We start from the raw sequence: 27380 nt of genomic DNA, 5'->3' as shown, positions 1-27380 counted from the left end.
TCTTGGTGGACTATGCCTCTCGGTTCCCCGAAGCCATCCCCCTGCGAAGTATTACCGCCCGGTCTATCGCGGGGGAATTGCTGAAAATCTTCGCCCGAGTAGGACTGCCTAGAGAGATACTGACCGACCAAGGAACGAACTTCACGTCACAATTGTTGCGACAGGTCTGTGCCCTCTTAGGCATCAAACAACTCCGGACGTCCGTGTACCACCCGCAGACGGACGGGTTGGTGGAGCGGTTTAACCGCACTTTGAAAAGCATGTTGCGGAAATTCCCCGCAGAGGACCTCCGCCACTGGGACCAATTCCTTCCACCCTTGCTGCTAGCCATCCGGGAAGTCCCGCAGACCTCAACAAAATTTTCCCCTTTCGAGCTGCTGTACGGACGCAGACCGCGGGGCCTCTTAGACCTGATGAGAGAGACCTGGGAACAGTCAGCGTCCCCAGCCCAGGGCCTCCTGAAATATGTCATCCAGTTACAGGAGTACCTTGCCCAGGCCGGAGCCCTGGCCCGCGAAAATTTAAAGACGGCGCAGGAACGGCAGAAACGGACCTACGATCAAGGAGCCCAAGTCCGGGAGTTCCAACCAGGAGACCGTGTCCTACTCCTCCTCCCGTCTAGTGAGTCAAAATTGTTAGCCCGGTGGCAGGGACCTTACGAAGTCGTGCGTAAGGTCGGTCCCGTCACCTACGAGGTGCGGCAACCGGACAAGCGGAAGGAAACCCAGCGGTATCACGTCAACCTGCTGAAACGGTGGCAGGACCGGGAGGGCCTCTTAATCAACCCATGCCCGCCCGAGCCGGAATTGGGCCCCCAGGTACCCTCGACGGATGACCCCCCGGCACCCCAATTAGGACAATCGCTCACGGAAGAGCAATGTAAACAGACTAACTGCCTGCTGCAAACCTTCAAGCGAACCTTCACGGCCGTACCGGGCCACACGTCCCTGGTCAAACACTCCATCCAGACCGAGCCGGGAAAGGTGGTTCGAGAGACGACCCGGCCCCTGCCCTATCGGATGCGGGGTGCGGTCGAGGAGGAAGTAAGAGCCATGCTGGCTCTGGGCGTCATCGAACCGTCCCAGAGCGAGTGGCGTAGTCCGGTGGTCCTGGTGCCCAAGCCGGACGGTACCCGCCGCTTCTGCATCGACTTTCGGAGGGTAAACGCCATCTCGCGCTTCGATGCCTACCCGATGCCCCGTGTAGACGAGTTACTGGGCCGCCTGGGGGAGGCCCAGTATATCACCACCTTAGATCTTAGCAAAGGCTACTGGCAGATCCCCCTCGAGGAGACCTCAAAAGAGAAGACTGCCTTTGCCACTCCAACGGGGCTGTACCAATTCACACGGATGCCATTCGGTCTCCATGGAGCCCCAGCCACCTTCCAGCGGCTGATGGACCAACTTCTGCAGCCCCATCAGGACTATGCGGCGGCGTACATAGACGACGTGGTCATCTATAGCCGCAGCTGGGAGGATCATCTGCCCCGGGTTGCGGCGGTCCTAAGGTCCCTACGACAGGCGGGCCTGACCGCCAACCCCAAAAAGTGCCGGATTGCCTGGCAAGAGACCAACTATCTCGGCTATACCGTCGGGGGCGGGCAGGTCAAGCCCCTCGTCGGGAAAGTCCAGGCCCTCCTGGACTGTCCCACCCCATCAACCAAACGGCACGTTCGGCAGTTCCTGGGCCTCGTTGGGTATTACAGACGGTTCATCCCCCAGTTCGCGACCATCGCAGCACCCTTAACTGGGCTTCTGACGAAGGACAGCCCCCGGCAGGTACGATGGTCCCCCGAATGTGAAGCGGCCTTCCGGACACTGCAGAAGTGCCTCTGCCAGGAGCCGGTTCTCTATAGCCCAGACTTTAAACGCCCATTCATCCTGCAGACCGACGCCTCCGGCGTAGGATTAGGGGCAGTCCTGTCCCAAGAAGTGGAGGGAAAGGACCACCCCGTAGTATATCTCAGCCGGAAGCTGTTCCCCCGGGAGAGGAACTACGCCGTGGTGGAAAAAGAGGCCCTCGCGGTGAAGTGGGCCTGCGATGCCCTGCGCTTCTACCTCCTCGGGGCCCCGTTCACCCTCGTCACAGACCACGCCCCCCTCCGGTGGCTAATGCGGATGAAAGATAATAATGCCCGCATTATGCGGTGGTACCTCGCCTTACAACCCTACGCATTTACGGTCCAGCATCGAGCAGGTAAGGACCATACGAATGCGGACTTCCTATCCCGCATGGGGGAGATGGCAGGACCTGGCCCCGACAGGCGGGAGCCAGTCTTAAGGGGGGGGTGTGTAGTGAGTCGGTGTGGCTCCCCTCCTGCCCAGAAGAGGGAGCCCACGTGCCGGCACCAGAGTGGGTGGGACCACCACCGCCTGTCCCCGCCCCCCGGAAGTCAAGGGGCGGGACAGGAAGTATAAAGGCCGGCCGCCAGAGCTCAGTTGGCGGCCAGCCACCACAGGGAGCAGACGTGCGGCCGGGAGCTCCCGGCCAGGAGACTGTCGAAGACCCTAGCTGGCCTGAGCTACCCCGGGCCCGCTACGAGGAGGAGCCGCCGGAGCCCGTTCACGCCCGCCACTGGGAGAACCCCTGGGAACCGAACCCCGCTAACCCGGAGGGTGAGACTGGACCCGAACCCCTCAGCCCCTGCTGCTATCCAGAGGAGCCGCCTGAGGACCATTGGCCGGACTTCCCGGCAGAGCTACCAGACTTGCCGCCGAGCCCGGGCAGAGAGGAGCCCATGCAGGTGGACTGGCCCGATCCCGGCGCAATGACCGAGGTAGGCTGTGAGGGGGAGCACGGAAGTAGCCCGGGGGTAGCCGACCCCGGTCCGGCTGCAACTGAATGTGAGCCTATGTCAGTGTGTTGCGGTCTGGATACCCCACTGACCAGCAGCGGCAGCAACCGCTGTTAGGGCCCCGGGCTGGAACGCAGTGGAGTGGGTGGGCCTGCGTTCCCCCCTGCCACCCTCCGTACGGGTGGCAGGCTTCCCCCTCACCCAACGCTCGGCTACAGAAGCCTGGGCCTTGAACTATTTGCCTGCTCAGCCCCTGCAACAAGGGCCTGAGCTTAACTGTGTTTGCCCCGCCCTGATCCAGGGCCTGGGCTTTGAACTGCTTGCTCGCTCAGCCCCTGCAACAAGGGCCTGAGTTAACGGTGTTTGCCCCGCCCTGATCCAGGGCCTGGGCTCTGAACTGCTTGCTCGCTCAGCCCCTGCAACAAGGGCCTGAGTTAACGGTGTTTGCCCCGCCCTGATCCAGGGCCTGGGCTCTGAACTATTTGCTCGCTCAGCCCCTGCAACAAGGGCCTGAGCTTAACTGCGTTTGCCCCGCCCTGATCCAGGGCCTGGGCTCTGAACTTTTTGCTCGCTCAGCCCCTGCAACAAGGGCCTGAGCTAACTGTGTTTGCCCCGCCCTGATCCAGGGCCTGGGCCCTGAACTATTTGCTCGCTCAGCCCCTGCAACAAGGGCCTGAGCTTAACTGTGTTTGCCCCGCCCTGATCCAGGGCCTGGGCTTTGAACTGTTTGCTCGCTCAGCCCCTGCAACAAGGGCCTGAGCCTAACTGTGTTTGCCCCGCCCTGATCCAGGGCCTGGGCTTTGAACTATTTACCCGCTCAGCCCCTGCCATAAGGACCTGAGCCTAACTGTGTTTGCCCCGCCCTGATCCAGGGCCTGGGCTCTGAACTATTTGCCCGCTCAGCCCAGCAAGCAAGGGTCTGAGCTAACTGTGTTTGCCCCGCCCTGATCCAGGGCCTGGGCTCCTGAGCTTTAACTGTGGTTGCTCCGACTCTGCACCAAAGAGCCGGAGTTTCAGGACTAACTGACTGCTTATTCCCAGAGTAGTGAGTCGGTGTGGCTCCCCTCCTGCCCGGAAGGGTCGAGCCCCGGCTAGGACCTACTACAGGGCCACTTAGGGATATAGAGCAAAAATCAGTACTTGGTCCTGCTAATGAAGGCAGGGGGCTGGACTCAATGACGCTTCAGGTCCCTTTCAGTTCTATGAGATAGGTATATCTCCATATATTATTATAAGATAAATCCCAGGGGTTTAACTCTTCTGTATTGTTGTTACAGAGAATTCCAGTGATACTGATTCTGAATAAATTAGTGGAAAGAGGCAATGAAGGTTGATTTTGTTTTTTCTCCACTCCCCATTTTCCCTTCTTGTCTACAGATCCACCCTACTCCTGTGCTCCTATTCCCCCCTCCCCAGTTCAACTGTCATGTATTATACTGTCTTCTTAATTCTGCTGAGACCACTAGGATCTTCCTATCCTGGGCTACCGCGCAGTAGGGTTATTTGCAATGTTCACATTGGCACTGGGCCTGGCACATAGGCACTCCTCACCTAAGCCCCCCCCCCCCCCACTCCTTTCAATTCATCTCTGTGCTGATGCTGAGCCTGGCAATACAGCTGAAGGGGCAGCTTGCTTCCCTCATGTCCTGGGGCTGCTGGGGGGTTTGGGTTGCCTCCTGGCACTGGTTAGAGCAGGCCTAAGGCTAAAGACAGGAAGCATGGCCCAGTGGTTAGGGTGTTAGCTTGGGACTTGGAAGACCCAGGTTGCCACAAACTTGCTGTGTGACTTTGGGCAAGTCACTGAGGCCCAGACCCAACCAAAGATATTTAGGCTCCTAACGGCCAGTGAAATGGAAGTCTAAATGCCTTTGAGGGTCTGGGCCTCAGTTCCCCATCTGTAAAAAAACATAGCACTTCCCCACCTTGCAGGGGTGGTGTTGTGAGGATAAATACATTACAGATTATTAGCCAGACTGTAAAACGCCCCTCCTGTGGCCTGCCCCAGCACTCTCCCTTGCAGGGGGATGGGCAGGGACTGTCTAGGACTGGAATGAGGGAGTGGCAATCCACATGTGGGGGAGGCCCCTTATGTTGGGCTTATTTTCTGCTGATGTAAAGTGCCCACAAAGTAACCATTAATTCCCCATCTCAACTGTCTGCTCTTCAGATGGCTCCTTTTCCCTCAGGCCTCTGCAGCTGTGATGTTATGCTCCGTGAGAATGGTATCTGTTACCCTCCAGGAGTATCAATTCCTGCTGGAGCTCTTTGTTAGTTGTTTGTGGTTCATCCATCTACAGGTTTTCAGAAGGGTTGGGCAAATTGGTCTGAATAAAGAAAGATCCTCCCAGATGACTGGCTTGGCCGATAGTTTGAGTGAAATTTTTCACAGCCCAGAGTGACCGTAGCTAGGTTGTTCCAATTTTTTAGGTGTAGACCAGGCGTGGTGCAGGCTTGCTTCCTCACTATGGCACTGTTTAAACTGTTTAAGACAAAAGTGTTTGCTTAATATGTGTTAGCATCTAACATGTTTTAATTAGCACAGTTTTAATCACCACTTAGCACGTTAGCTTATTAATTACAATGTGTCAATTAAAACTTTTTCTAACACAACTGATTTTCCCAGTAGATCAAGTCTTACTTATGCTGAGGCTGGTGCTAGGGTCAGAGGAATGAACAAATGGCACTAAGGCAGCTTTGCTGCTGAAACTCCTGCTCCCCACCCCCAGCCGTCCTGCCCCTATGCTGAGCACAACTGGACTGGACCAGAAATGTACAGGTATACTCTGGGCCCATTGTAAAACCCTGTGTAAATTATGTGGAGGCAGGCTTGTTTTCAGTTGCCCCAAAGACCTGCCCTGGAATACAGAAAGGATCTTCCCTGGACACCATATACACCACAGAGCAAAACGCAATCAAATCCAACATATTTTCCTATTCCCAGCTTTGCCTCTGAACTGCTGGGTGTCAGTGTTGCCAACTCTCATGGTTTTGTCATGAGTCTCATGATAATTCTTACTTTCCTTAAAGTCCCAACTCCTGGAGTCAAGTGGATATGTGATGATTTCAGCCTTCATTCTTAAAGAAAAAGTAAGTTTCTAGCCCTGTAGAGTAAGTTTCTAGTGGCTGTGAAGAAAGCGTCAAAGTGTGACTCCAGTGCACCCTACAGACTCAAAAAGCCGAAGGCAGATAAAAAGAACACCACATCTATTATTTTTACATAATCCCATGATTTTAAAGCCAATCTCATGGTTTGTAGTGAGTCTGACTCATAATTTTTGAACGTTTGGGGTTGGCAATACTGCACCATGTCTCAGTTCAGCCCATCTGCAGAATGACTATATTACAGTGACATCATAAAGGGTGTTGGGAAACTTAATAAATGTTTGTAATGTTCTTGCATCCTCTGAAGAAAGACACTAGAGAGATGCAAAGTGTTATTATCAACAATCATTTCATGGAGTAAACAACTGATTCAAAACCACTTCCTGTGTCTAAGTGTCATCTGAGCAGGGAGATGGTGGCTTCCTATCTGTATTGAAACCCTGATTTGCCACCCTTTGAGTTTATACTTAAGATGGATCTAAAGATGATTGCAACCATAGAACCCAATCCTGCAATTCTTAACCATATGAGTAACTGCATTGACTTCAATAGGGCTACTCACATTAGTAAGGGCTGGTGAATCAGCCCACTAATTCACTACTTAAGAAGATTCCCCAAGAGGAAGTGAGACTGGAGTGATAATGCAATGATGAATGAATCTTTGTATTGTTCTAGGCAGAAAAAACTATTTTTCTCAGTCCACTATAACTAAGGGCAAGAAGTAAAAATCTCATCCCCTATACATGCATAGAGCCCTGAAACCAAATATGATGACAAAACTTCAAGTATATGCAAGAGTGCACTGGACATAGCATCCATGTGATCAGAGAACATCCAGGATGCCATAACAAAACACACAGCTGAGTGAAAGCAAAGTGAAAATGGAAATATTTTATGAGACCCCCCCACCTCTCGCTGTGTCTCTTTCTTTGTCTCCCTCCCCTGCAGCTACTGATTGTTACTCCTTGGTTACAGTCACCAAGATCTGGAATTGGTTTCTGTCCTCTTCTGAAACTAGGTAAATCCAGGACTGCTGGGATCCACCTTTGGTCAGTTTCAAACATGGAATTGGGCTTGGACTGGATAGATCATTTCATAGAGTATCATACGTTTTGTTCTATATTCTGAACTTAAATGAAAATGGTCCTACTCGATGTTCTTCGTGTCAGTGTCTCTACATGCCTTTTTTGTAACTCTCTCAGTTTAAATAAAATAAATTCTAATAATGAAATGAGCACACCTGTAAAGTGGATCATTATAACTATAAATCTTAAGTTAATTAAGCTTTTGTTTCTTCAAAATTATTCACTGCAGCATAGAATCTTTATAATACACATGGGCAACTTTTATTCATTACAGCCTGTTCTTCAACATTCTTACCTGACCAGATCAAAATCATTCAAGTGTTCACCACTCTCCTTGGGAGATTAGATCACAGTGTAAAAGATCCACACTATTAGGAAATGGACTTACATGTTCCCCTTCTTTCACATTCAACCCATTCATTCCTATTTATACCCCCTTTCTGGCACCCTAAATAGTTCCACACCCTCCTTCATGTTTAAACCAGTCCAATATTTTGTAAGTGGTTTGGACACAATAAGTATTGACTTATGTCCCCTTCCCTCCTAGTTTTGGTCTGACGACCCCAAACAAACAGAACTTTTTCAAAGTTTGAAGGAGGACTGTGGGACTTTTGTATCTGTGATTAACAAGTTCTGTGCTCCCACTCTGCTTCCTGCAAAACAGATACAAACTGTCCTGCAAGTGTCTACACATTGGTTACCCACCAGATATGGGATGCATGGTTTAGCCCGAGAACAGGCATACAAGAAATGCAAGTTTTGTCAAAGTTAGAAACAATATTAGCAAGAATGGTAACCATAGTAAAATTCCCCGCTGTAGACACAGCCTATGACTTTGCACAGGAACTTAGCAAACTACAGTGTAGCTGATGCACAGGAAGGAATAGGCTCCAGGGCTCAGATCCTCAAAAGTATATAGACTCCTAATTCCCATGGAAATCAATGGGATTGAGTCACCTAAAGACTTTTGGGGATCTGGGCCCAGCTCCCTTCTTTGAGTTGTGATGGCTCTGCAGAGTGAACAGGAGCAATTAACTAAAAAATCTTATTCTTTTCACTAAAGTCAGCTGCTCTGAGTCTAATTAGGCCCTGGACTACACTACAAGCTTATGTGGGTATAACATTGAGAGATGCAGTTATACTGACCTAACTCCCTGTACAGACAGCACTATGTCGATGGAGGGGGCTTCTCCCCTGGACCTAGCTACTGCCAGTGGTAGTACGAGAAGGAGAAGCTCTCCTATCGGCATAGCAGCATCCTCACTAAGTGCTACAGCAGTGCAACTGCAGCACTGTAGTGTAGACAAACTCTGCAAAGGGAGTAAATCTGCTGAGTAAGATGGGGCCAATTTTAAAGAGTAGAATTTCACTTTAATGACCTGTTCCCAGTGGAATCAACAGGAGTTTTACTATTGAATTCAATGAGTGCAGGTTCTAGGCCTAAAATTGTTTGGCCAAAATTTTCAGAAGTGGCATCTCACTTGAGGTATGTCATTTTGGGGTGCCCAAAAATTGAAGTATCGAAGATGAATGGTCACTTCTGAAAATTTTGGCCTTAGTGTCAGAAGAGCCTACAGCCCGGGGTATCCCAATTCCTGTCCTTAATGGGCTTCAGTTCTGTTTTTTCCTGTGTGAGCTAAAGAATCCTCCATTTCAGAAAGTGCCCCCATTCCTTTTCCCAGAGGTGGAATGCAAATTCTTAAGGGGATAATAATGCAGAAGATGTAGGTGAGTGACCCTCCCCCCAACTTAACTTGGATCCACTTTGCATTTGCAAACCAGTGACTGAGGAGAAAAACAGGAATTTCCACTGCCTGCTGTGCACATAAAATGTGGGAATGTGGTTTCAGGAGCCACTCCTGCCACAGGCAAACTGAGTAAGGTGCTTAACAGCATGGCTCCCTTGAACTCCCTTGACTCATCCTTTGTTACCCTCCCCCATGCTACTGCCATCAAGCTGCAATTATCATACCCCGCTGACCCTCCACCCTCAACTTCCCTCTAAGGTTCTTTCCTGATATTGGGAGGGGAGGGGCCCTGACCAACAGGAATGATGCTACCTGCCGAGGCCAGAGGTTTTAAGTAGAGACAGAACATCTCCTCAACTGCATACTAGCTGCAGTCTTTGGCTCTCATCCGTTGCTGTTGCTTTTACTTCCCACAAGTTGCTAACCATGCTGAAGAAGTTCCTGTTCACCTCGACCTTGTTAGCTTTGGTGCTGGCTTTCCCAAGAGAAATACCAGGTAACTCTTATGCTTTATAAACAGAGAGGGGTAGAGAGATGGACACGCAGAGGGAGAGACAGATAGAGACACTCACCCAGGCAGATGTTTGACTATTCAATAGGTGTCAGCCTACCACCAAATCAGAAATGGACAGTGATATAAAATGCACTTGTGTATACACACACACACACACAATTCATAGGGAAAGACAGAGATCCAGAGAGAAGAAGTGTTTGTGTAAATATATAAAGGGCATAAAGACACACACACACACACACAAAGAGAGAGATGGGGGGAGAGACACATGAAAGACAGACAAAAAGAGAAAGGACACAAAAAGAAAGCGAATGGGAGAAACAGGCATGGAGAGAATCAGAAAAAGGTGTACAGTTTGTATATTGTTTCCCAACTATTGTATTGCTCAATATAATAGGCCCTTTTTTACGGTAGCTTTCCTGCTGACTCATAATTTGGTATGAACTGTGGACAAGTTATTTTTGCATATCTAGGGAATCTGTTAACCCCTGCTTGGCCAAATTAAATGATATGTGACCTTGACTGAGACTGTGTGATCACATAGGGAAAGATCCCTCTTTGTAATGCATACTCTGGAGGCTAAGAAATTTAGTAACAAAACCACTAATTTAAAGTGCCAGTCACTAGTACTTAACAACAATACCTGGCACTTTATAAACCTATCTCTCAAAGCAATTTACAAAGGTAGGGAAGTAATTGACCCTATTATACAGAGAGGTAACCTGAGTTTTAATGGGGTTAAGGCATAGTCCATTTGTGATCAACTCAGGAATAGAATCCAGGTGTTCTGACTGCTATTCTAGTGCCTCAGCCAATAGACCACAACTCTTATTTTAAGGGCCCCATTTGCTGTTCCCTAGGAGGGACACAGTAGTTTAGCTATAACTAATTCCAATTTTCCCCTCATTACCTTCATTTTTAAAATGATTCCCAAATTCTCTATCACATACATTTTCAAAAAATACATGCTGTTTAATCATAACAACCTACCTATGTTGACTGATGTGTATTACATTTCCTAAAATGAGATGGATTCTCTGCTGCTGAGAGTGTGTGTTTGTTGAGGGGGGTTGTCAGCTGGTGTCACCTAAGGCTGAGTTCTGCCATGGTAGCAGAGAAATCAAGCTTGTTGGCCTGAGTCTGCAGCCCTGTTCATATGAGCTGCTCCTACAACTCTATTGTGGGGTTACAGTGAGAGCAAGGGGGGAAGCAGGGTAGCCTTCAAAGAGACATCAGGGATATATGAAGAGATGAGGTGAGGCCCCATGGTCTAAAAATCCAACACATTTTTTGGGGGGGAACCATTAAGAAGTTTACAAATCCTAGCCATGTAGATGGAAGAAAGAAAGAAAGATCTGTTTTGTTTTGTTTTGTTTTTTGCAGGTGAATGGGCTTTTGAGTATTGAATAAAAAGTAACCAAATATTTAAATATCTATCTGTCCTCTTGTCTATTTTGCTGGATATGTAATTGGTGTGTTAATGTTTTCATAACCACATCCTCCCATACTTTTTTGAACCATTCCTCTATGGTTGGCTTATTTTTTTTTCCAGTGAGAGGCTACCAATAGCCAAGCAGCTATTATCAGATGAAAAAATTCTTCATTTCTTCTTGTGTGACTGTTTCTGCTAGGAAGTCCTAGGAGGATTACTAAAGGACCACTTGGCAATAATATCCAAAAATTGGTGATATCTGGATATGGCTTGCATCCCAATATTCTCTAATGATTACACATCCAACAAACAATGCAGGCAGAGCCCTCTGGCAGTAGCACAGCCTCCGCCCCAAGAACACTGTTTCAATCTCCATTCCCACAGCCACTGTCTCAGACCCCAATCACCTGTAACCCAGCCAGTGGGGGAGGGGAAGCTCTTTGAATTATTCATCATCAGTAGCTGAGTCCTCTTTCTTTTCTAAGTGAGGAAGACTACAGATAGAAACTGATTATTTCTCCCACTATTGCAGGGAACCCACAGGATATCAGGGTGCAACTGCAGAAATATTCTGCAGATCTCAACATCTCATGGACATGGGGGCATGTAGCCATTTGTGGGGACAAGGAAAAAGCCCTCAAGTGATCAATGGCTCTCTGGACAGAGGACTTCTCAGACTGTGGGTCCTTCAGACACAATAGGGCACTGGGGTCTTTCAGAGCCAGGCCACTTGCTGTGTGGATTAGAATTGACAGGAATTAATTAATTGCCCCAAACTGTGTAATGAAATATGTTTAATTATTATGTATGGTTGTTGTCCCTAGATATGGTCACTTCTTACAGTGACGACACAACAGCGAGTCCTACTGGTGAGTCCTCCTTCTAATACCTTAATAATCCATTATAAGGTATGGTTGATCTGGAATGGGACAGGGAGGGTGCACAGACCCACAACTCCTTATGTACAAGTGATAGGCTCAGAGGAGTGTGTAGGATGAGGCACAGCTCTGTGCTCATGTGCAAAGGGACAATAGCTCTAAAGGAAGGGCTAGCCATAGCCTCTTTCAAGATCTAGGAAGTGTGACTGGTAAGGGTGTTCGAGGAGGCATTAGGGCTGCTCCTGCCCAGTGCTAGCATAATATCTCCAGCCTTCACTCTTGCAGTGCACCTCCTCCCATGCCTACCACTAATGTGGCTCTGGTGCTAGGAGTCTTAACTGAGCTCTTTTAAAATCTTGTGTAATTAACATGCTGAAAATGCATTTCTACTCTGAAAAGTGGTTGTAAATAAACGGCACCTTGGGGCTCCATGGTCAATGTCTTAGTGACTCCAGATCAAATGGTCTCCATTTACAGGTTAAAAAGTTCTTTTCTCAGCCTGGGTTTGCAGTCAAGCAGGGTTCTTTCTTGATCATGCACCATCACCTGTTGATACAGGTTCTGCAGGCCAGTTATTGTCCTGAGTGACAACTAAGACAACTTCTTTATCTTCAGTGGGCTTGCCCAGGTGCAACTGAATGAAACTTGATAATCGATTCTACTGATGAGTGGAATCCAGCTCCCTCTCTCTGACCCCTGTTCACATTTCAGGGCTAACAGGAGTAAAAAGAAGCAAAACCACTTGGCTGGCTGTTAGTCACTGAAGTCAGCAAGTAGAACTCAGAATATACATAGGGAACAGCCATTTTTACACAGTCACTTTTCAGAGTAAAACCACACTTTCAGATCATATTTTATATATAGCACCCAAAGAGCTTTAGACACTGAACAGAACAGCAGACAACAATTGCAGCCAAATTCTCAAAAGTGGCCACTTGTTTTGGGAACCTCTATTTTTGGGTATCTCCTGCAGGGCTTCTAAAACCCAATATCCAAAACCAGCAGCCACTTTGGAAAATGTTCACCTTAAAGTCCTCAAAGCACTGTATAAACATTAATGAAAGAATCCTGGCAACCCCGTCTGTGGGGAGGGTAAGTGTTGAAACACAGAAAGCCTGATTCTACAACCTTTGCTCATGAGCTCCCTCAGAGGCCTCCTATCCAAATATGGCTCAGGCTTTTTTGACTTCATTGTGATATTCAATGAGATCCCAGCCCTAAGATGACCTACAGTTTCAATCATGTCTGAGAGTTTCCTCATCTCTTATGATTAGTGTCCCCAGATTTCATCACTTCCTACATAGTGGAAACAACATCACAGACAAATGGTGAGCCTTGTTTTTCTTTGATTTATCCTCTAAATTGCTCAGATTGGTGTCCATCTTATTCCTAAGCCTTTCACAAACAACTATGAGGTACAATACAATATCTTAAAAATTAGATAAGGAAAAGATGTATTGTATTGGATCACATCTTCTCAATCCCCAGCATGGCTAATGCAGGATTGTTCCATACACTGTATTATCCATGGCTAAGACTATGTTTTAGTCACAGGTATTTTTAGTAAAAGTCATGGACAGGTCACGGGCAGTAAACAAAAATTCACAGCCTGGGATGTGTCTATAATTTGCACTATATATCCCTGACTAAATCTTGGGCGGGAGGTTGCCTGGGGGTGCTGCAGGTGCTGGAGAGGGCAGCCCTGGACCCCCTGCTGGCGCTGGGGGAAGGGGGGTGGCAGCGCATGGCCCGGGACCACCACTGGGGGAGGGGGATGGGGCCGGCAGGCTCCCTACCTTGCTCCGTGCCTCCCCAGAATATTTTCAGAGACAGCATTTCCCCTTTTTTCAATTTCATCCCTGCTAATACTCCATTACGATATAAGACAGTTTGATTAAGATGGTGTAATCAAGTCATTTCCCTCAAATGCTTCTAACGTTTTTCTGTCTCTCTTGCTTTATCTCACTAGATTTCGCCAGATTTTCTACTGAAGAGGCAACAGCAGAAACAGTTGGTACGTCTCCTTTTGAAAAACAAGATGATTTAGTTTCCTAGAGACCTCAGAAAGTCATTGAGTCCCGTGGAAGTATCTTACGGTCCCTAAACCACTCCACTATTAACGATATTCAGCACTACAAGTCCTGTACAAAGATTAACTAGTGAATACTCCCAATCCCCCCAGGAGGAAAAGGACCATTTGAAATCTTCTTGCACTTCTGTGCTCCCAAACTCGGTCCATTGAGAAAAAAACAGAAAAAAAAAAGATTCATTTCCCTCACATGTGCCTCAAAATTTTTACCATCTGCTGTTGGTTTCTGTAGACTTCACCACTTCTTACATTGAGGAGACAACGGCAGAGCCAAAGGGTGAGTCCATTCCTTTAATAGATTCATAGATTCATAGATTCTAGGACTGGAAGGGACCTCGAGAGGTCATCGAGTCTAGTCCCCTGCCTGCATGGCAGGACCAATACTGTCTAGACCATCCCTGGTAGACATTTATCTAACCTACTCTTAAATATCTCCAGAGATGGAGATTCCACAACCTCCCTAGGCAATTTATTCCAGTGTTTAACCACCCTGACAGTTAGGAAGTTTTTCCTAATGTCCAACCTAGACCTCCCTTGCTGCAGTTTAAACCCATTGCTTCTGGTTCTATCCTTAGAGGCTAAGGTGAACAAGTTTTCTCCCTCCTCCTTATGACACCCTTTTAAATACCTGAAATCTGCTATCATGTCCCCTCTCAGTCTTCTCTCTTCCAAACTAAACAAACCCAATTCTTTCAGCCTTCCTTCATAGATCATGTTCTCAAGACCTTTAATCATTCTTGTTGCTCTTCTCTGGACCCTTTCCAATTTCTCCACATCTTTTTTAAAATGCGGTGCCCAGAACTGGACACAATACTCCAGCTGAGGCCTAACCAGAGCAGAGTAGAGTGGAAGAATGACTTCTCGCGTCTTGCTCACAACACATCTGTTAATACATTCCAGAATCATGTTTGCTTTTTTTGCAACAGCATCACACTGTTGACTCATATTTAGCTTGTGGTCCACTATAACCCCTAGATCCCTTTCTGCCATACTCCTTCCTAGACAGTCTCTTCCCATTCTGTATGTGTGAAACTGATTTTTCCTTCCTAAGTGGAGCACTTTGCATTTGTCTTTGTTAAACTTCATCCTGTTTACCTCAGCCCATTTCTCCAATTTGTCCAGATCATTTTGAATTATGACCCTGTCCTCCAAAGCAGTTGCAATCCCTCCCAGTTTGGTATCATCCGCAAACTTAATAAGCGTACTTTCTATGCCAATATCTAAGTCGTTGATGAAGATATTGAACAGCGCTGGTCCCAAAACAGATCCCTGCGGTACCCCACTCGTTATGCCTTTCCAGCAGGATTGGGAACCATTAATAACAACTCTCTGAGTACGGTTATCCATCCAGTTATGCACCCACCTTATAGTAGCCCCATCTAAATTGTATTTGCCTAGTTTATCGATAAGAATATCATGCGAGACTGTATCAAATGCCTTACTAAAGTCTAGGTATACCACATCCACAGCTTCACCCTTATCCACAAGGCTCGTTATCCTATCAAAGAAAGCTATCAGATTGGTTTGACATGATTTGTTCTTCACAAATCCATGCTGGCTGTTCCCTATCACCTTACCACCTTCCAAGTGTTTGCAGATGATTTCCTTAATTACTTGCTCCATTATCTTCCCTGGCACAGAAGTTAAACTAACTGGTCTGTAGTTACCTGGGTTGTTTTTATTTCCCTTTTTATAGATGGGCACTATATTTGCCCTTTTCCAGTCTTCTGGAATCTCTCCCGTCTTCCATGATTTTCCAAAGATAATAGCTAGAGGCTCAGATACCTCCTCTATTAGCTCCTTGAGTATTCTAGGATGCATTTCATCAGGCCCTGGTGACTTGCAGGCATCTAACTTTTCTAAGTGATTTTTAACTTGTTCTTTTTTTATTTTATCTACTAAACCTACCCCCTTCCCATTAGCATTCACTATGTTAGGCATTCCTTCAGACTTCTTGGTGAAGACCGAAACAAAGAAGTCATTAAGCATCTCTGCCATTTCCAAGTTTCCTGTTACTGTTTCTCCCTCTTCACTAAGCAGTGGGCCTACCCTGTCTTTGGTCTTCCTCTTGCTTCTAATGTATTGATAAAAATTCTTCTTGTTTCCCTTTATTCCCATAGCTAGTTTGAGCTCATTTTGTGCCTTTGCCTTTCTAATCTTGCCCCTGCATTCCTGTGTTGTTTGCCTATATTCATCCTTTGTAATCTGTCCTAGTTTCCATTTTTTATATGACTCCTTTTTATTTTTTAGATCATGCAAGATCTCGTGGTTAAGCCAAGGTGGTCTTTTGCCACATTTTCTATCTTTCCTAACCAGCGGAATAGCTTGCTTTTGGGCCCTTAATAGTGTCCCTTTGAAAAACTGCCAACTCTCCTCAGTCGTTTTTCCCCTCAGTCTTGATTCCCATGGGACCTTACCTATCAGCTCTCTGAGCTTACCAGAATCCGCCTTCCTGAAATACATTGTCTCTATTTTGCTGTTCTCCCTTCCACCCTTCCTTAGAATTGCAAACTCTATGATTTCATGATCACTTTCACCCAGGCTGCCTTCTACTTTCAAATTCTCAATGAGTTCCTCCCTATTTGTTAAAATCAAGTCTAGAACAGCTTCCCCCCTAGTAGCTTTTTCAACCTTCTGAAATAAAAAGTTGTCTCCAATGCAGTCCAAGAATTTGTTGGATAGTCTGTGCCCCGCTGTGTTATTTTCCCAACATATATCCGGATAGTTGAAGTCCCCCATCACCACCAAATCTTGGGCTTTGGATGATTTTGTTAGTTGCTTAAAAAAAGCTTCATCCACCTCTTCCACCTGGTTAGGTGGCCTGTAGTAGACTCCTAGCATGACATCTCCCTTGTTTTTTACCCCTTTTAGCCTAACCCAGAGACTCTCAACACTTCCGTCTCCTATGTCCATCTCTACCTCAGTCCAAGTGTGTACATTTTTAATATATAAGGCAACACCTCCTCCCTTTTTCCCCTGTCTATCCTTCCTGAGCAAGCTATACCCATCCACACCAACATTCCAATCATGTGTATTATCCCACCAAGTTTCAGTGATGCCAACAATGTCATAGTTGTATTTATTTATTAGCACTTCCAGTTCCTCCTGCTTATTCCCCATACTTCTCGCATTTGTATCTAGGCATCTAAGATACTGGTTTGATCTTTCCTCCCAGTTTTGTCCTGACCCTCCTTTCTCTCTGACAATATAGCCCACACTCCCTCTCGTTTCCGACCCATCTCCCCGGTCTCCATGTTCCCCACTTACCTGTGGGCTTTGCTCACCTGTCCCCGTCGAACCTAGTTTAAAGCCCTCCTCACTAGGTTAGCCAGTCTGTGTCCAAATAGGGTCTTTCCTCTCCTCGAAAGGTGAACGCCATCTCTGCCTAGCAGTCCTTCCTCGAATAGCATCCCGTGGTCTAGGAAGCCAAAGCCCTCCTGGCGACACCATCTTCGCAGCCAGGCATTCACCTCCATGATGCATCTGTCTCTGTCCGGGCCCCTACCTTTGACAGGAAGAATTGAAGAGAATACCACCTGCGCTCCAAACTCCTTCACCCGTACTCCCAGAGCCCTGTAGTCACTCTTGATCCACTCAGTGTCACACCGCGCAGTATCATTTGTGCCCACATGGATGAGTAGCATGGGGTAGTAGTCAGAGGGCTGGATAATCCTCGACAATGCCTCTGTAACGTCTCGGATACGGGCTCCCGGCAGGCAGCATACCTCCCGAGATGAAATGTCAGGGCGACAGATGGGCGCCTCCGTCCCCCTCAGCAGAGAGTCTCCGACCACCACTACCCTACGTTTCCTATTCGCAGTGGTGGCAGCAGACCTCCCAGCCTTAGGGGTACGAGGCTTTTCCTCCTTTACTGTAGGGAGTGATTCCTTCTTTCCTGTATCAAGAAGAGCATAACGGTTACCTATTACTACGGCAGGAGGGTTCGGAGCAGGGGTGGAGCACTGCCTGCTGCCAGAAGTAACCAGCTGCCAGTGTCCACCCTGAGCCATCTCCTCCTCCACCGGTGGTGTATCAGCAGTCCTGTGTACTGGGACAGCTACCTCAGCTGTCTCCACATGGACACTGTCGATTCCTCGTGGATTCGGATGCTCCTCAACCTAGCCACCTCCTCCTGTAGCTCTCCCACCTGCTGCCTGAGAGATTTCACCAGCAGGCACCTCTCACATTGGATGGTCCCCCCAGCCTGGATAGAACCTTCATGAACCTTCAGAAGTTTGTCTAGCTTCAATGCCCAAATCATCTCTAACAGTTCAACACCAAGTATTAACTTGACATTTTTTAGTGATGGTGATTCCACCTCTTTCCCTGGAAACCACACCCACTGCTAGAGTTGCCAGCTGTCCGATTTTCAACCAGAACACCCGGTCGAAAAGGCACCCTGGCAACTCCAGTTGGCACCGCCGACTGGGCTGTTAAAAGTCTGGTCTGCAGTGCAGCGGGGGCCCGGGGCTAAGGCAGTCTCTCTACCTGCCCTGGCTCGGCATGACTCCTGGAAGCAGCCGCCAGATCCCTGTGGCCCCATGGCGCATAGGCAGCCAGGAAGGCTCTGCGCACTGTCCTTGCGCCCGCAGGCGCCACCCCCATAGCTCCCACGCTCAAGGTAAGAGCAGCGCATGGAGCCTCCCTGGCCACCCATGCGCCTAGAGGCCGCAGGGACCTGGCGGCAGCTTCCTGAGAGCCACAGTAAGCACCACCAGGACCCCAAACCCCCTCCCACATCCCAACCCCCTGCCCCAGCCCAGAGTCTCCTCCCACACCCAAACTCCCTCCCAGAGCTTGCACCCCACACACACCCAGCCCTGAGCCCCCTCTTGCACCCCATACCCCTCATCGCTTGCCCCACCCCAGAGCCCACATCCCCAGCCAGAGCCCTCACTTCCTCCCATACCCCAACTCCAGCCCAAAGCCCCCTCCTGCATCCCAAACCCCTGCCTCAACCCGCAGCCCCCTGCTGTACTCTGAATCCCTCGGCCCCACCCCATAGCCTAGAGCCTCCTCCAGCACCCCAAACCCCTCATCCCTGGCCCCACCTCAGAGCCCGCACCCCCAGACAGAGCCCTCACCTCCCCCCCCTGCACCCCAACCCCCTGCCCCAGCCCGGTGAAAGTGAGTGTGGGTGGGGGAGAGTGAGTGACAGAGGGAGGAAGGATGGAGCAAGCGGGGGCAGGGCCTCGGAGAAGGGGTGAAGCAGGGGGTGAGGCAGGGTAGTTCGGTTTTGTGCGATTAAAAAGTTGGCAACCCTACACTGCACATTAAACTAGTGGCTAGCATATATAATTTTTCCTTTTGTTTTATCTTAGTGCGCTCTACAGCTTAAAGTTCCACTAGAAATGTGGCTTTTTATAAATAACACCTTGTTACTCAACTTACTTGCTCCATGTGCATTTTGAGTCCCATCTGTTAGAATAAGAGCAAATACTACAAAACATTTTCTCCAGTATTAACTGTGAAAAAAATGGAATTTTGTTTGGCTGTGTTCACACTTCTATTGTATTTACTTTCCAAGGCTATCCAACAGGCATGTTCATGGAAATAGAAAATTTTAAGGGCATATTAGAGAAGATTTACAGAAAGCAAAATTCAAATTCATAATTGCAAACATATGCAAAATATATTGATTCTAAGAATTACACTCATTCAGTCAGAGAAGAGAAATAATGCCATGTGACCTCTGTGTCCAATGAAAGTTAACCAACACAGTTTACATTTCAAATATTAAATCTAGAGACTAATCTTCAGAATGATTAACAGTGAATTGTTATTATTATTCATCTAATAATGAATATATTTAAGAAAATCCTAAACTGCTCATGGACAATTTATGAACAAAGAGGCTTAGTTTGTTGAATAAATGAGTCACTGAGAAGTAGTCAGTCAGTTTGATTTTATTGACAGAAACAAGTGTTTGCCATGGTTAATGCTGCAGGAGAAACTGCAGTTTTGGGAGAGAGGGCTGGAGTCCATTCTGTTTCATGCATCATCAGCAAATTTTCAGCTAAATTCGGACTGTAGAACCTCTAATAATAGATATGATGCAGCAAGAACACATCTAGATTTCCAGATCCTAGTTTGCAGCATGAGCAGTTAGAAAAAATCATTAGACTTAAGTGACCAGAGCTAGGCGGGAAATATTTTTCCCAATCCATGATAATTCTCGCAATTTCAAAAACGTTCTGTTCCGCTGTGGGATGGAATCAAGATTTTTTATATTTTTTACAAGAAAACAGAGGCAGACCACCAAACAGTCAGGTAATTGTGGCAGTCACTTGGGACGTAGGACCACCAGGTTCTTCAAGTTCCTGCTCTCCCTTAGCTGACTTGAAAATAAGTCCCCTACATCCCAGGAGAGTGCCCTAATACCTAGGTTAGCAAGTCAGTTTCTCACTCTTTCTGGCCTAATGAATATTCAATTATTTACATATGCTCTGTAGCCCAGTTGTTAGGGCATTTGCTCATAAGTTAGGCAAGTTGTGTTCAAGTCCCCACTCCCTGTAAACAGCAAGAACTTAAACCTGCTTTTCCCATGTCACTTGTATGCTTGGTGAGTGCCATAATCACCAGACTATTGGAGGATGGGTACCTCTTTGACAAGGAATTTCACCCTGGACCTGTGAAACTTTCCCAGTGAGAGTTCTATTGAAGCCATCCCTTTTGTGAGAAAAGTTTCTTGCTCGATGAATCTGCATTTTCCACTGAAAAACTCTTACACACTGAAAAATTCCCAACCAGTTCTCGCAGTCAGAGGAAATATATGTGAGTCTCACACAAGGTCATTATCCAAGGTGTGATTTTCAGAGTCTAACCACACTTTAACCTTAGCAGGCAGAGAAATGAGAAGAGAATTTCTTGAAAGCAACTAATTGATCTTTTGTGTTGGCTTTCCCTAGATATAACTACTTTTTATACTGAAGACTCAAGCTTAGAGGCTACAGGTGAGTCAATCTCAATCTGCATTGTCTTTTGGCATTCCAAATCTAATCATGGAGAAATTCATTGAGACACTTGATTTGTTCTTTGAATTTTCCAATATTTGGATGTTGTTTTATGCTGCTTTTCTAGAGGACCCTGTAACCAGTGTGAGTGGAGAATACAAGACTGGATCTGGTAGGTTAATTTTGTTTTTCCTATTACTGTGCTATCATTATTTCTTTACTCTTCACAATTGAGGTGGCAGTGCTGCACGGGACCTTTTGTGGGAACTGATGCACACAGCTCTACCAGTGCCTCTCAGTCCTGCCACAATACCTCCTGTTATTTCCAGTCTGAGACACCCACACAACTCTGCCAATGTCCCTAAATCCTGCCCAGCACCTCTCACTATTCCAGTTCTGGACTCTCCACACAGCTCTGCAACTGCCCTCCAATTCTGCCCAGCAGTCCCCCTGCTATTCAAGCCTTGGGCTCTTCAGAGGCCTCTGCCAATGTCCCTCAATTTCACCCACAGCTGCTCCTGTTACTCCTTGTAACTTACTACCTAGCTGTGCTAGTGCACCTAAATCCTAACCCGCAGCTGTCCCCTTCTCACTCTGGGTCCAATTGCAAGCTCTCCTGGATGGCCAGTAGCACTGGAGTGCATCAGTATAAACAGATGACGAAGGCCACCAAACTATGAAAAATTCTATGGAAGAGAATGGCATTAATCAACTCTCCTGGCTGATATGCATATGATGTGTTTCTTTTTCTCTAGCTGAACCTACCTCTTTTGTGACTGGAGAAGAGTTCAGTGAGTGTCCTTTGATTGCATGTATTTTTTCATGTCATATTTCATGTCCTTGTGGCAAGCCATACAAGGCTTTTATAGCTTGACAGATGAACCATTTGTAGCTATCTGTGAGATGTGATTGATCATCTCATGGTATTGTTTCTGCTCCTTAGCTGAATGGCTAAAACATTTAAAAGAGAAGAATTCATACTAACAAACAGCATTTTTAGACAAATTTGTGTTACATTCCTGAAGTGTCCAGGTTTTGTGAACATCTTAATAAATCCCCAGTAGACATCAGAATCCTCGTGAATATGACTCTATATATAGCAACAGGATGATGCTTGCCCATTTATTTACCAATTTCTTTTTTCTTTAGTTGAGCAGCTTTACTCTGGAAGAAACTTTGGGCTTTACTTCAGAGGGTCTCAACTGGGTATTTCCCAGTATTCGTATGTTCTCTAACTTAGTTACATTGACGTGTAGGACTATCTGCTGGCCATAGGCACCTACATGTCTGGAGCAATTTGAGGGTAAATCAACTATCTCTGTCCTATATACCCTGTTGTATATACCATGTTGTTTCTTTTCTAGAGGAATCTAGCACCAGTGGGAGTGGAGATCTGTGGAGTGAGTACTGTAAGTCACTCTTGCATTTTTCTGTTACTTTGTTATCACAGTTCCCTTCTTTTCTCTTCTTGCTATCAAAGACCCTTATTCCTATTAACTCCTGTTCTCCCCCCACAAGTATCGCCATTGTAATTCAATACTGTCCTGCACCACCCCTTGCTATATCCGTCCCGAGCTCCCCACACAGCTCTGCCAGTGCCCCTTAATCCAGCCCTACAGCATCCTCTGTCCCTGAAGCCTTCTTTCTTCCACAGCTCTGATGAAAAACTACTAAATTCCAGCCGAGACCATAAATCAGAATGACTTATTAAACTTATCCAAATCTTTTTTAAAATCTGCCTCTGGGATTAGCTTGCTTAGTGGCTCCCAGCATCAGTACTTCTCTGATAGCCCCATCAGTTTCTGCAGAATTTGTTTCCATTAAAAAAAAAAAAATCTTCTAGCCTTTCTGGTTGTTAATAAAATCATTTTAATGTGCACAGTGCTGTCTTCTTTAGACTTTGGACAGCCACACACATAGCTCTTAATGGTGTGAATTTTACCATTCACCTCTGACCCCTAATAATGACAATTTAAAAGTCAGCATTTTAAACTTTCTCGTTGCTCATCTTTTAAACAAACATTCATTTATTCTGAGACAGTAGGCAGAGTTTCACATTATGGGCAGGGCTTGAATAGAATACCTTCCCCCCACGTTTGCCCCTGGTCTGGCCCAAGTTTTTCCGCAAAGTGAAACCTGAAACATATGTGTGTTTTACATAGGATTGTGTTTTGTTTTCAAGGCTTTGCACAGATCTTTTGATTTTCCTAGAATGTTGTTGTTGTTTCTTCCATAGTTGAATCCAGCACCCTCACAAATGAAGCCTATTCAACTGGAACAGCCAGTGAGTTCCCTTTTCATTCATTGTTTTATTTTTCCATATGTAATTGTCTTTATCCAACTTGCTCATTGTACCTCTCATTCCCCTAAAAGAGCCACCTGCTAGAATCCAACAGCACAAAGTGACGTGGAGAGGAGATTAAGATGGAAAATTTTAAAGGTGTCAAATGATGCTTTAAAAATTGTGCTTGTGAGCTTTTTCTTTATTTATGAGATATAAAGAGGGCTGAAAGGGTTGTTTGTCTTCTTTTTTTTTTTTCTTGCTTTTTTTATCCTTAGCATTAATTCAAGTTTCATCTCCTCTAGTTTGGCTAGAGGAATTCTTGGGGCTCTCAGGAGATGTATATTGTTGGCTTTCCATACCATAATAGAAGGGGAAGCTGGAGGGACTGTTCATTCTTTAACAAAGACTTCCTTTTTCCAGAATGTTATCTGCTTATTTGAATTAAATAGACATTAACCAAAACAAAAATAATAAAAATCGAAATTGTAAACAGTCTGACTGAAAAATCCTTCTCTCAGCTGCACTACTTTCAGTCTCTTGACTCTTGTGTTGCGTTCTTACTAATTATCTAGTTATCATAGATTCTTCCGGCCTGGACTGGACCTGAATTTCTAATAAAAACACAAGCGGGGGGTCGGGGGCAGAGCCCTAATCTCTCTAAAAACATACCGTAGAGGCCCTTTTTGTGTTTCAGTGAGAAGGAAAGAAAAGGCACAAGTTCAGTTTTTCCCTTTGTGGATCGCTATAGCAAACTGGCAGTGTTTGCATGGAAAAAACCCTGTTAGTAGGTGCTGATATTTTTGGGAGAGAGTTCTGGGGATTCTGCTAACTGGCGTTCAGTCCTGCCCCTGCCAAAGTCTGCTAATGCCCCATAATCTTGCCTTGTAGCCTCCTTGCTGCCCTAGTCATGGGCTTCCCAAACAGATCTGCAATATGCTCCTGAATCCTGCCCTGCAGCCCTATGAGGTTTTATGAAGAATTTTTCTTTAAAATAATGCAACCATACATTTCCCTATAATTTTGATGTTCTTTACACAGATGAATCCAGGACCATCTCCACTGACCTATATACGCTGGATGGAACATGTAAGAAGTCTCTTTTTCATGATTTTAATTTAGTTTGCAAACTACAGTTGTCTCTGTCTAAATTATTCCCCATAACAGATGTCCTGGCACCGTCTGCCTTTATTCTTTGAAGATCAATAAGCATCAATTGGAATGTAAAAGACCACAAAGGTTTCCTGGCCCTGAGGGGGCATCAACCAAGGGTTTGCCCTAATATTTGTATTCAAGATATACAGAGGGCACAAAATTTGTGATTTAGGAAAATATTGTAGAGATTACCTTTTTGTTTGTGTTTGTACAGCGCCTAGCACAGCGGGATCCTGGTGCATGACTAGGGCTCCTAAGTGCTACAGTAATACATGTGATATGTAAAAATAATAGTCATATGAACTGAGGACCTATAAACTTATCACAAGATTCTGATTTAGATTCAGAAAAATGCAGTTCATTAACAGCATATCATAAAGTGAGATGTTGCTAATATCTACAGGAGACATATGAGTCACAAGCACAGGGTGCTACCAGTGCACCTCAACTCTCACCTGCTGAAATCCCTGCCATTTTAATCCTGACTCTATCCTGCTCTTCCTGAAACTCTGCAAATGCACCATAGTTCTGACATGCAGACTGCCTAGTGTCCCAGTCCTGGGCTTTTCACACTGCTCTATTGATGCCCCTCAGTTCTGTCCAGCACTTTACACTGGATTGTCCTCAGAGAACCTCATTATAAATTGAAGAAAGGTCATAGCTAGTGAGAAAAGTGGCCCAATAAATTGTAGAGAGGTTCATTGTGAGGAACTGACCCTATGGATTTTCCTGATATTTAAATGTTCTTGTTTTCTGCAGCTGAACCCAGCACCAGTTTGAATGGAGAATCTGTGACTGAGGGAGCACGTGAGTTTTGGTTTCTGGTCTCCTTCTCTGGTGTTGTCCCTGAATACTCTCCAAGGTCCAGATAAATGGTCCCTAGGTGGAGGTTATTTGGGATCCAATGGACTGAATTTGAGGTTCTCTATACTTCTGAGGTTGATCTGGTTGGATGGAAAGAGAGAGGAAGAGGTTGTGGCACCTTGGATGGGTTAGAATCTTCCTAGCTGGTTCCTTGCATGGCGGCTTCTTCCAAGCAGATGGGAAATCATAACTGCTATGAGCTAAAAAGTCCTCTCTAGCCTCTTTTGGGGCATCCCCTTTTTCCATCCTCTACCCTTGGGTCACACTAGTCTCCCCTCAGGCCTCTTCTCATTTCCGCCCACTTCCCCAGGCACGACAGTGTCCTGTTCGGCTGATCCAGACCTTTGAATTTCTCACTACAACCTTTGATGAAGAGAATCCCAGAGAGGTGACTGTTTGGTTTTCTCATTACAGAGGGATCTAGCAACACCCAGGATAATGTGGGAAGTGAAGACCAGTCCTGTAAGTAAATCCTGCTCTGCCCCTTAGCCTCCAATGCTCTTTCCCATCTTACTCACAAAGTCCTCCCCCACCATTCCCTGAACAAAGGATACCCTAATCCCTCTCTGTGCATGAGCCCTAAATTATAGGAGTCTGTGCTAACCAAAGGGACATGTTGCCCCCTTTCCATGAGACATTAAGGCCAACATTTTCAAAAGTGACCACAAAATTTTGGGTCCCAAACGGAGGCAATTAGATTCCTCAATATTGGGAACCTCAGAATGAAGGCACCCAAAATCAGTAACATAAATATAATCTATCTAGCCAAGTTTTTATAACAGTGCCCATCACCATAGTATCTGCAAACCTTTTAGAGCATCCTATAATCAATAAATAGGACCATAACAGAGATATGACTGAGAAATCCACAGCTCTCTGAATACATAGATTAATCTCTTTGTGACCCTAACATTGATTCTTATTTTATATTGAGGGGATTCCTCAAAACTTTGTAATTCAGTAGAACTTTCCTCCTTTCTTCTCTTTCTCTTTAGAATATGATGCACAAATAAATCCAGACTGAAGAGGCATAACCCACCTTCCAGTGACATCAGCTTTATCACAGAAACATTTAAGTCTTAGAACTACATAGCATTTAAGATTAGTTTTGTAGGATATTGCTGTTAAATTCCTAGGAGTATTTTGTATTCTGTGGTACTTTGATTCCTATTTGTGTTTTATAATTTATTAACAGGGTGGAAAAAAGGCAGCTCCTGAGTTTTAGTCCCATTCCCTTTTTGTTCCTAGGAATATAAAGAAGATGAGACTTCCTGCAGGTCACAAACAGCTGTTCAACCCAAACTCCTCCAGACTTTTAGGGACTCTGATTGCACCTTCACTCATAGCTATTCACAGCCTCACATAGGCCCCAGAATCCTCAGTGCTGATTCCCAAGATGTGAAAGGGAAGCTATAGTTATAAGATTTTATACATAAACAGTTGCCTTTAACCCTTTAAAAAACTGGCTGTTCATCTGGTGGATGGAACCCAGGGACAGGTTAATAGCGAAGGCTTTTGGGTGGCCACTGGGAGGCACTGTGGGGAGGAAACATTTCTGGCAGCTGATAGATTGTGCTAGGACTCTCCTGACCTGCCTTTTTCCATGTTTTACCAGGCCTGAGTTCCTAGTATTAGGGTTACCATACATCCGGATTTTCCCGGACATGACCGGCTTTTTGGTCCTCAAATCCCCGTCCGGGGGGAATTGCCAAAAAGCCGAACATGTCCGGGAAAATAGGGAGGCTAGGCTCTCCGAATTTGTGTGTGTGTGTGGGGGGGGGGGGGGGGGGGGCATTTTGCCTGCTGTGACATCATCTCGGTGCGACACTCTGCTCCTGCCTGGGGCATGCCAGGGGCTGTAGTCTGGCTGGGCCTCGCGCTCCAGGGAGAGCCAGGAGAGGGGAGCGGCCGAGAACTACAACTCCCAGCGGCCACTGTGACGCAACCAACCTGCCCCTGTGAGGCAGCAAGCCTTCGGGGGAGAGGGGACACAGGCTCCGGTCTTTTGGGTGGGGGGTGTCTCTGGGCGCCACTCGCCAGCCAGAGCCGGGCTGGGGGGCGCCCCTGAGGGGGTTGTGGACTCCAGCGTGTTGCGGTACCACCTGGAGGCTCACTGGGGGAGCCAGCACTGTCCGGATTTGCATCCCCCTGGGGCTGGAGCTGCGCCCCCAGCCCCGGGCACCAGTCACAGGGCAAGCTGGAGGGGCCGGGGCGGCTGGCGAACCTGGGGCATAAGAGGAGCCACTAGTCGGGTTGAGCTGCCTGGAGGATGTTGTTGGGGTGTGTCTGCGGGACAGGATCCCCCCCTTCCTCCCCTCCCGTGTCTCCATTTACTTTCCTGAATGGAACTGGTGAAAATTAATCGGGCTGCTGCATGCCCTGTTAGCCCTGTGTGTAAACCATGACCCAGGGGAAAACGTTACCCAGGTCTTGCACCTTCATATCTTGTGAGGAGAGGCAAAGGTCAGGCTCCTAGCCACGCACC

At 46.7% G+C, this 27380-nt stretch overlaps 1 protein-coding gene and 1 long non-coding RNA gene across 3 annotated transcripts; both read left to right on the top strand.

Annotated features, from left to right (window-relative positions):
- The first annotated feature begins 5426 nt into the window (after positions 1-5426).
- Positions 5427-7130, top strand: LOC128830647 (uncharacterized). Its single transcript, XR_008443631.1, has 2 exons — positions 5427-5570; positions 6845-7130. It is a non-coding gene; the product is annotated as an uncharacterized LOC128830647 (long non-coding RNA).
- Positions 7131-9087: 1957 nt separating this feature from the next.
- Positions 9088-26654, top strand: LOC128830513 (uncharacterized). Of its 2 annotated transcripts, XM_054016358.1 has the most exons (14): positions 9088-9225; positions 11500-11544; positions 12828-12881; positions 13523-13567; positions 13875-13919; positions 20551-20595; positions 20723-20767; positions 21351-21386; positions 21960-22004; positions 22832-22879; positions 23918-23965; positions 24791-24838; positions 25310-25357; positions 25891-26654. In XM_054016358.1, coding segments are annotated over exons 1-14 (624 nt in total). In that variant the 5' UTR covers positions 9088-9155; the 3' UTR covers positions 25893-26654. The 2 variants fall into 2 exon arrangements, with proteins under 2 accessions (XP_053872333.1, XP_053872334.1); XM_054016359.1 differs by lacking the exon at positions 13875-13919.
- Positions 26655-27380: the final 726 nt, after the last annotated feature.

The sequence above is a fragment of the Malaclemys terrapin genome, chromosome 1 (assembly GCF_027887155.1).
Source record: "Malaclemys terrapin pileata isolate rMalTer1 chromosome 1, rMalTer1.hap1, whole genome shotgun sequence".
NCBI lineage: Eukaryota > Metazoa > Chordata > Testudines > Emydidae > Malaclemys > Malaclemys terrapin.
The sequence above is the reverse complement of the archived record's forward strand: the minus strand, read 5'-3'. Positions and strand labels throughout refer to the sequence as shown.

What these genes read in the sequence shown, in the direction of transcription:
- LOC128830513 (XM_054016358.1), top strand. Translation starts at nt 9,156, where the DNA reads ATGCTGAAGAAGTTCCTGTTCACCTCGACCTTGTTAGCTTTGGTGCTG. An exon ending in CACAACAGCGAGTCCTACTG is followed by an intron (nt 11,545 to 12,827) that starts GTGAGTCCTCCT and finishes TCTTATGATTAG; the next exon opens with TGTCCCCAGATTTCATCACT. An exon ending in ATCTGTGACTGAGGGAGCAC is followed by an intron (nt 24,839 to 25,309) that starts GTGAGTTTTGGT and finishes TTCTCATTACAG; the next exon opens with AGGGATCTAGCAACACCCAG.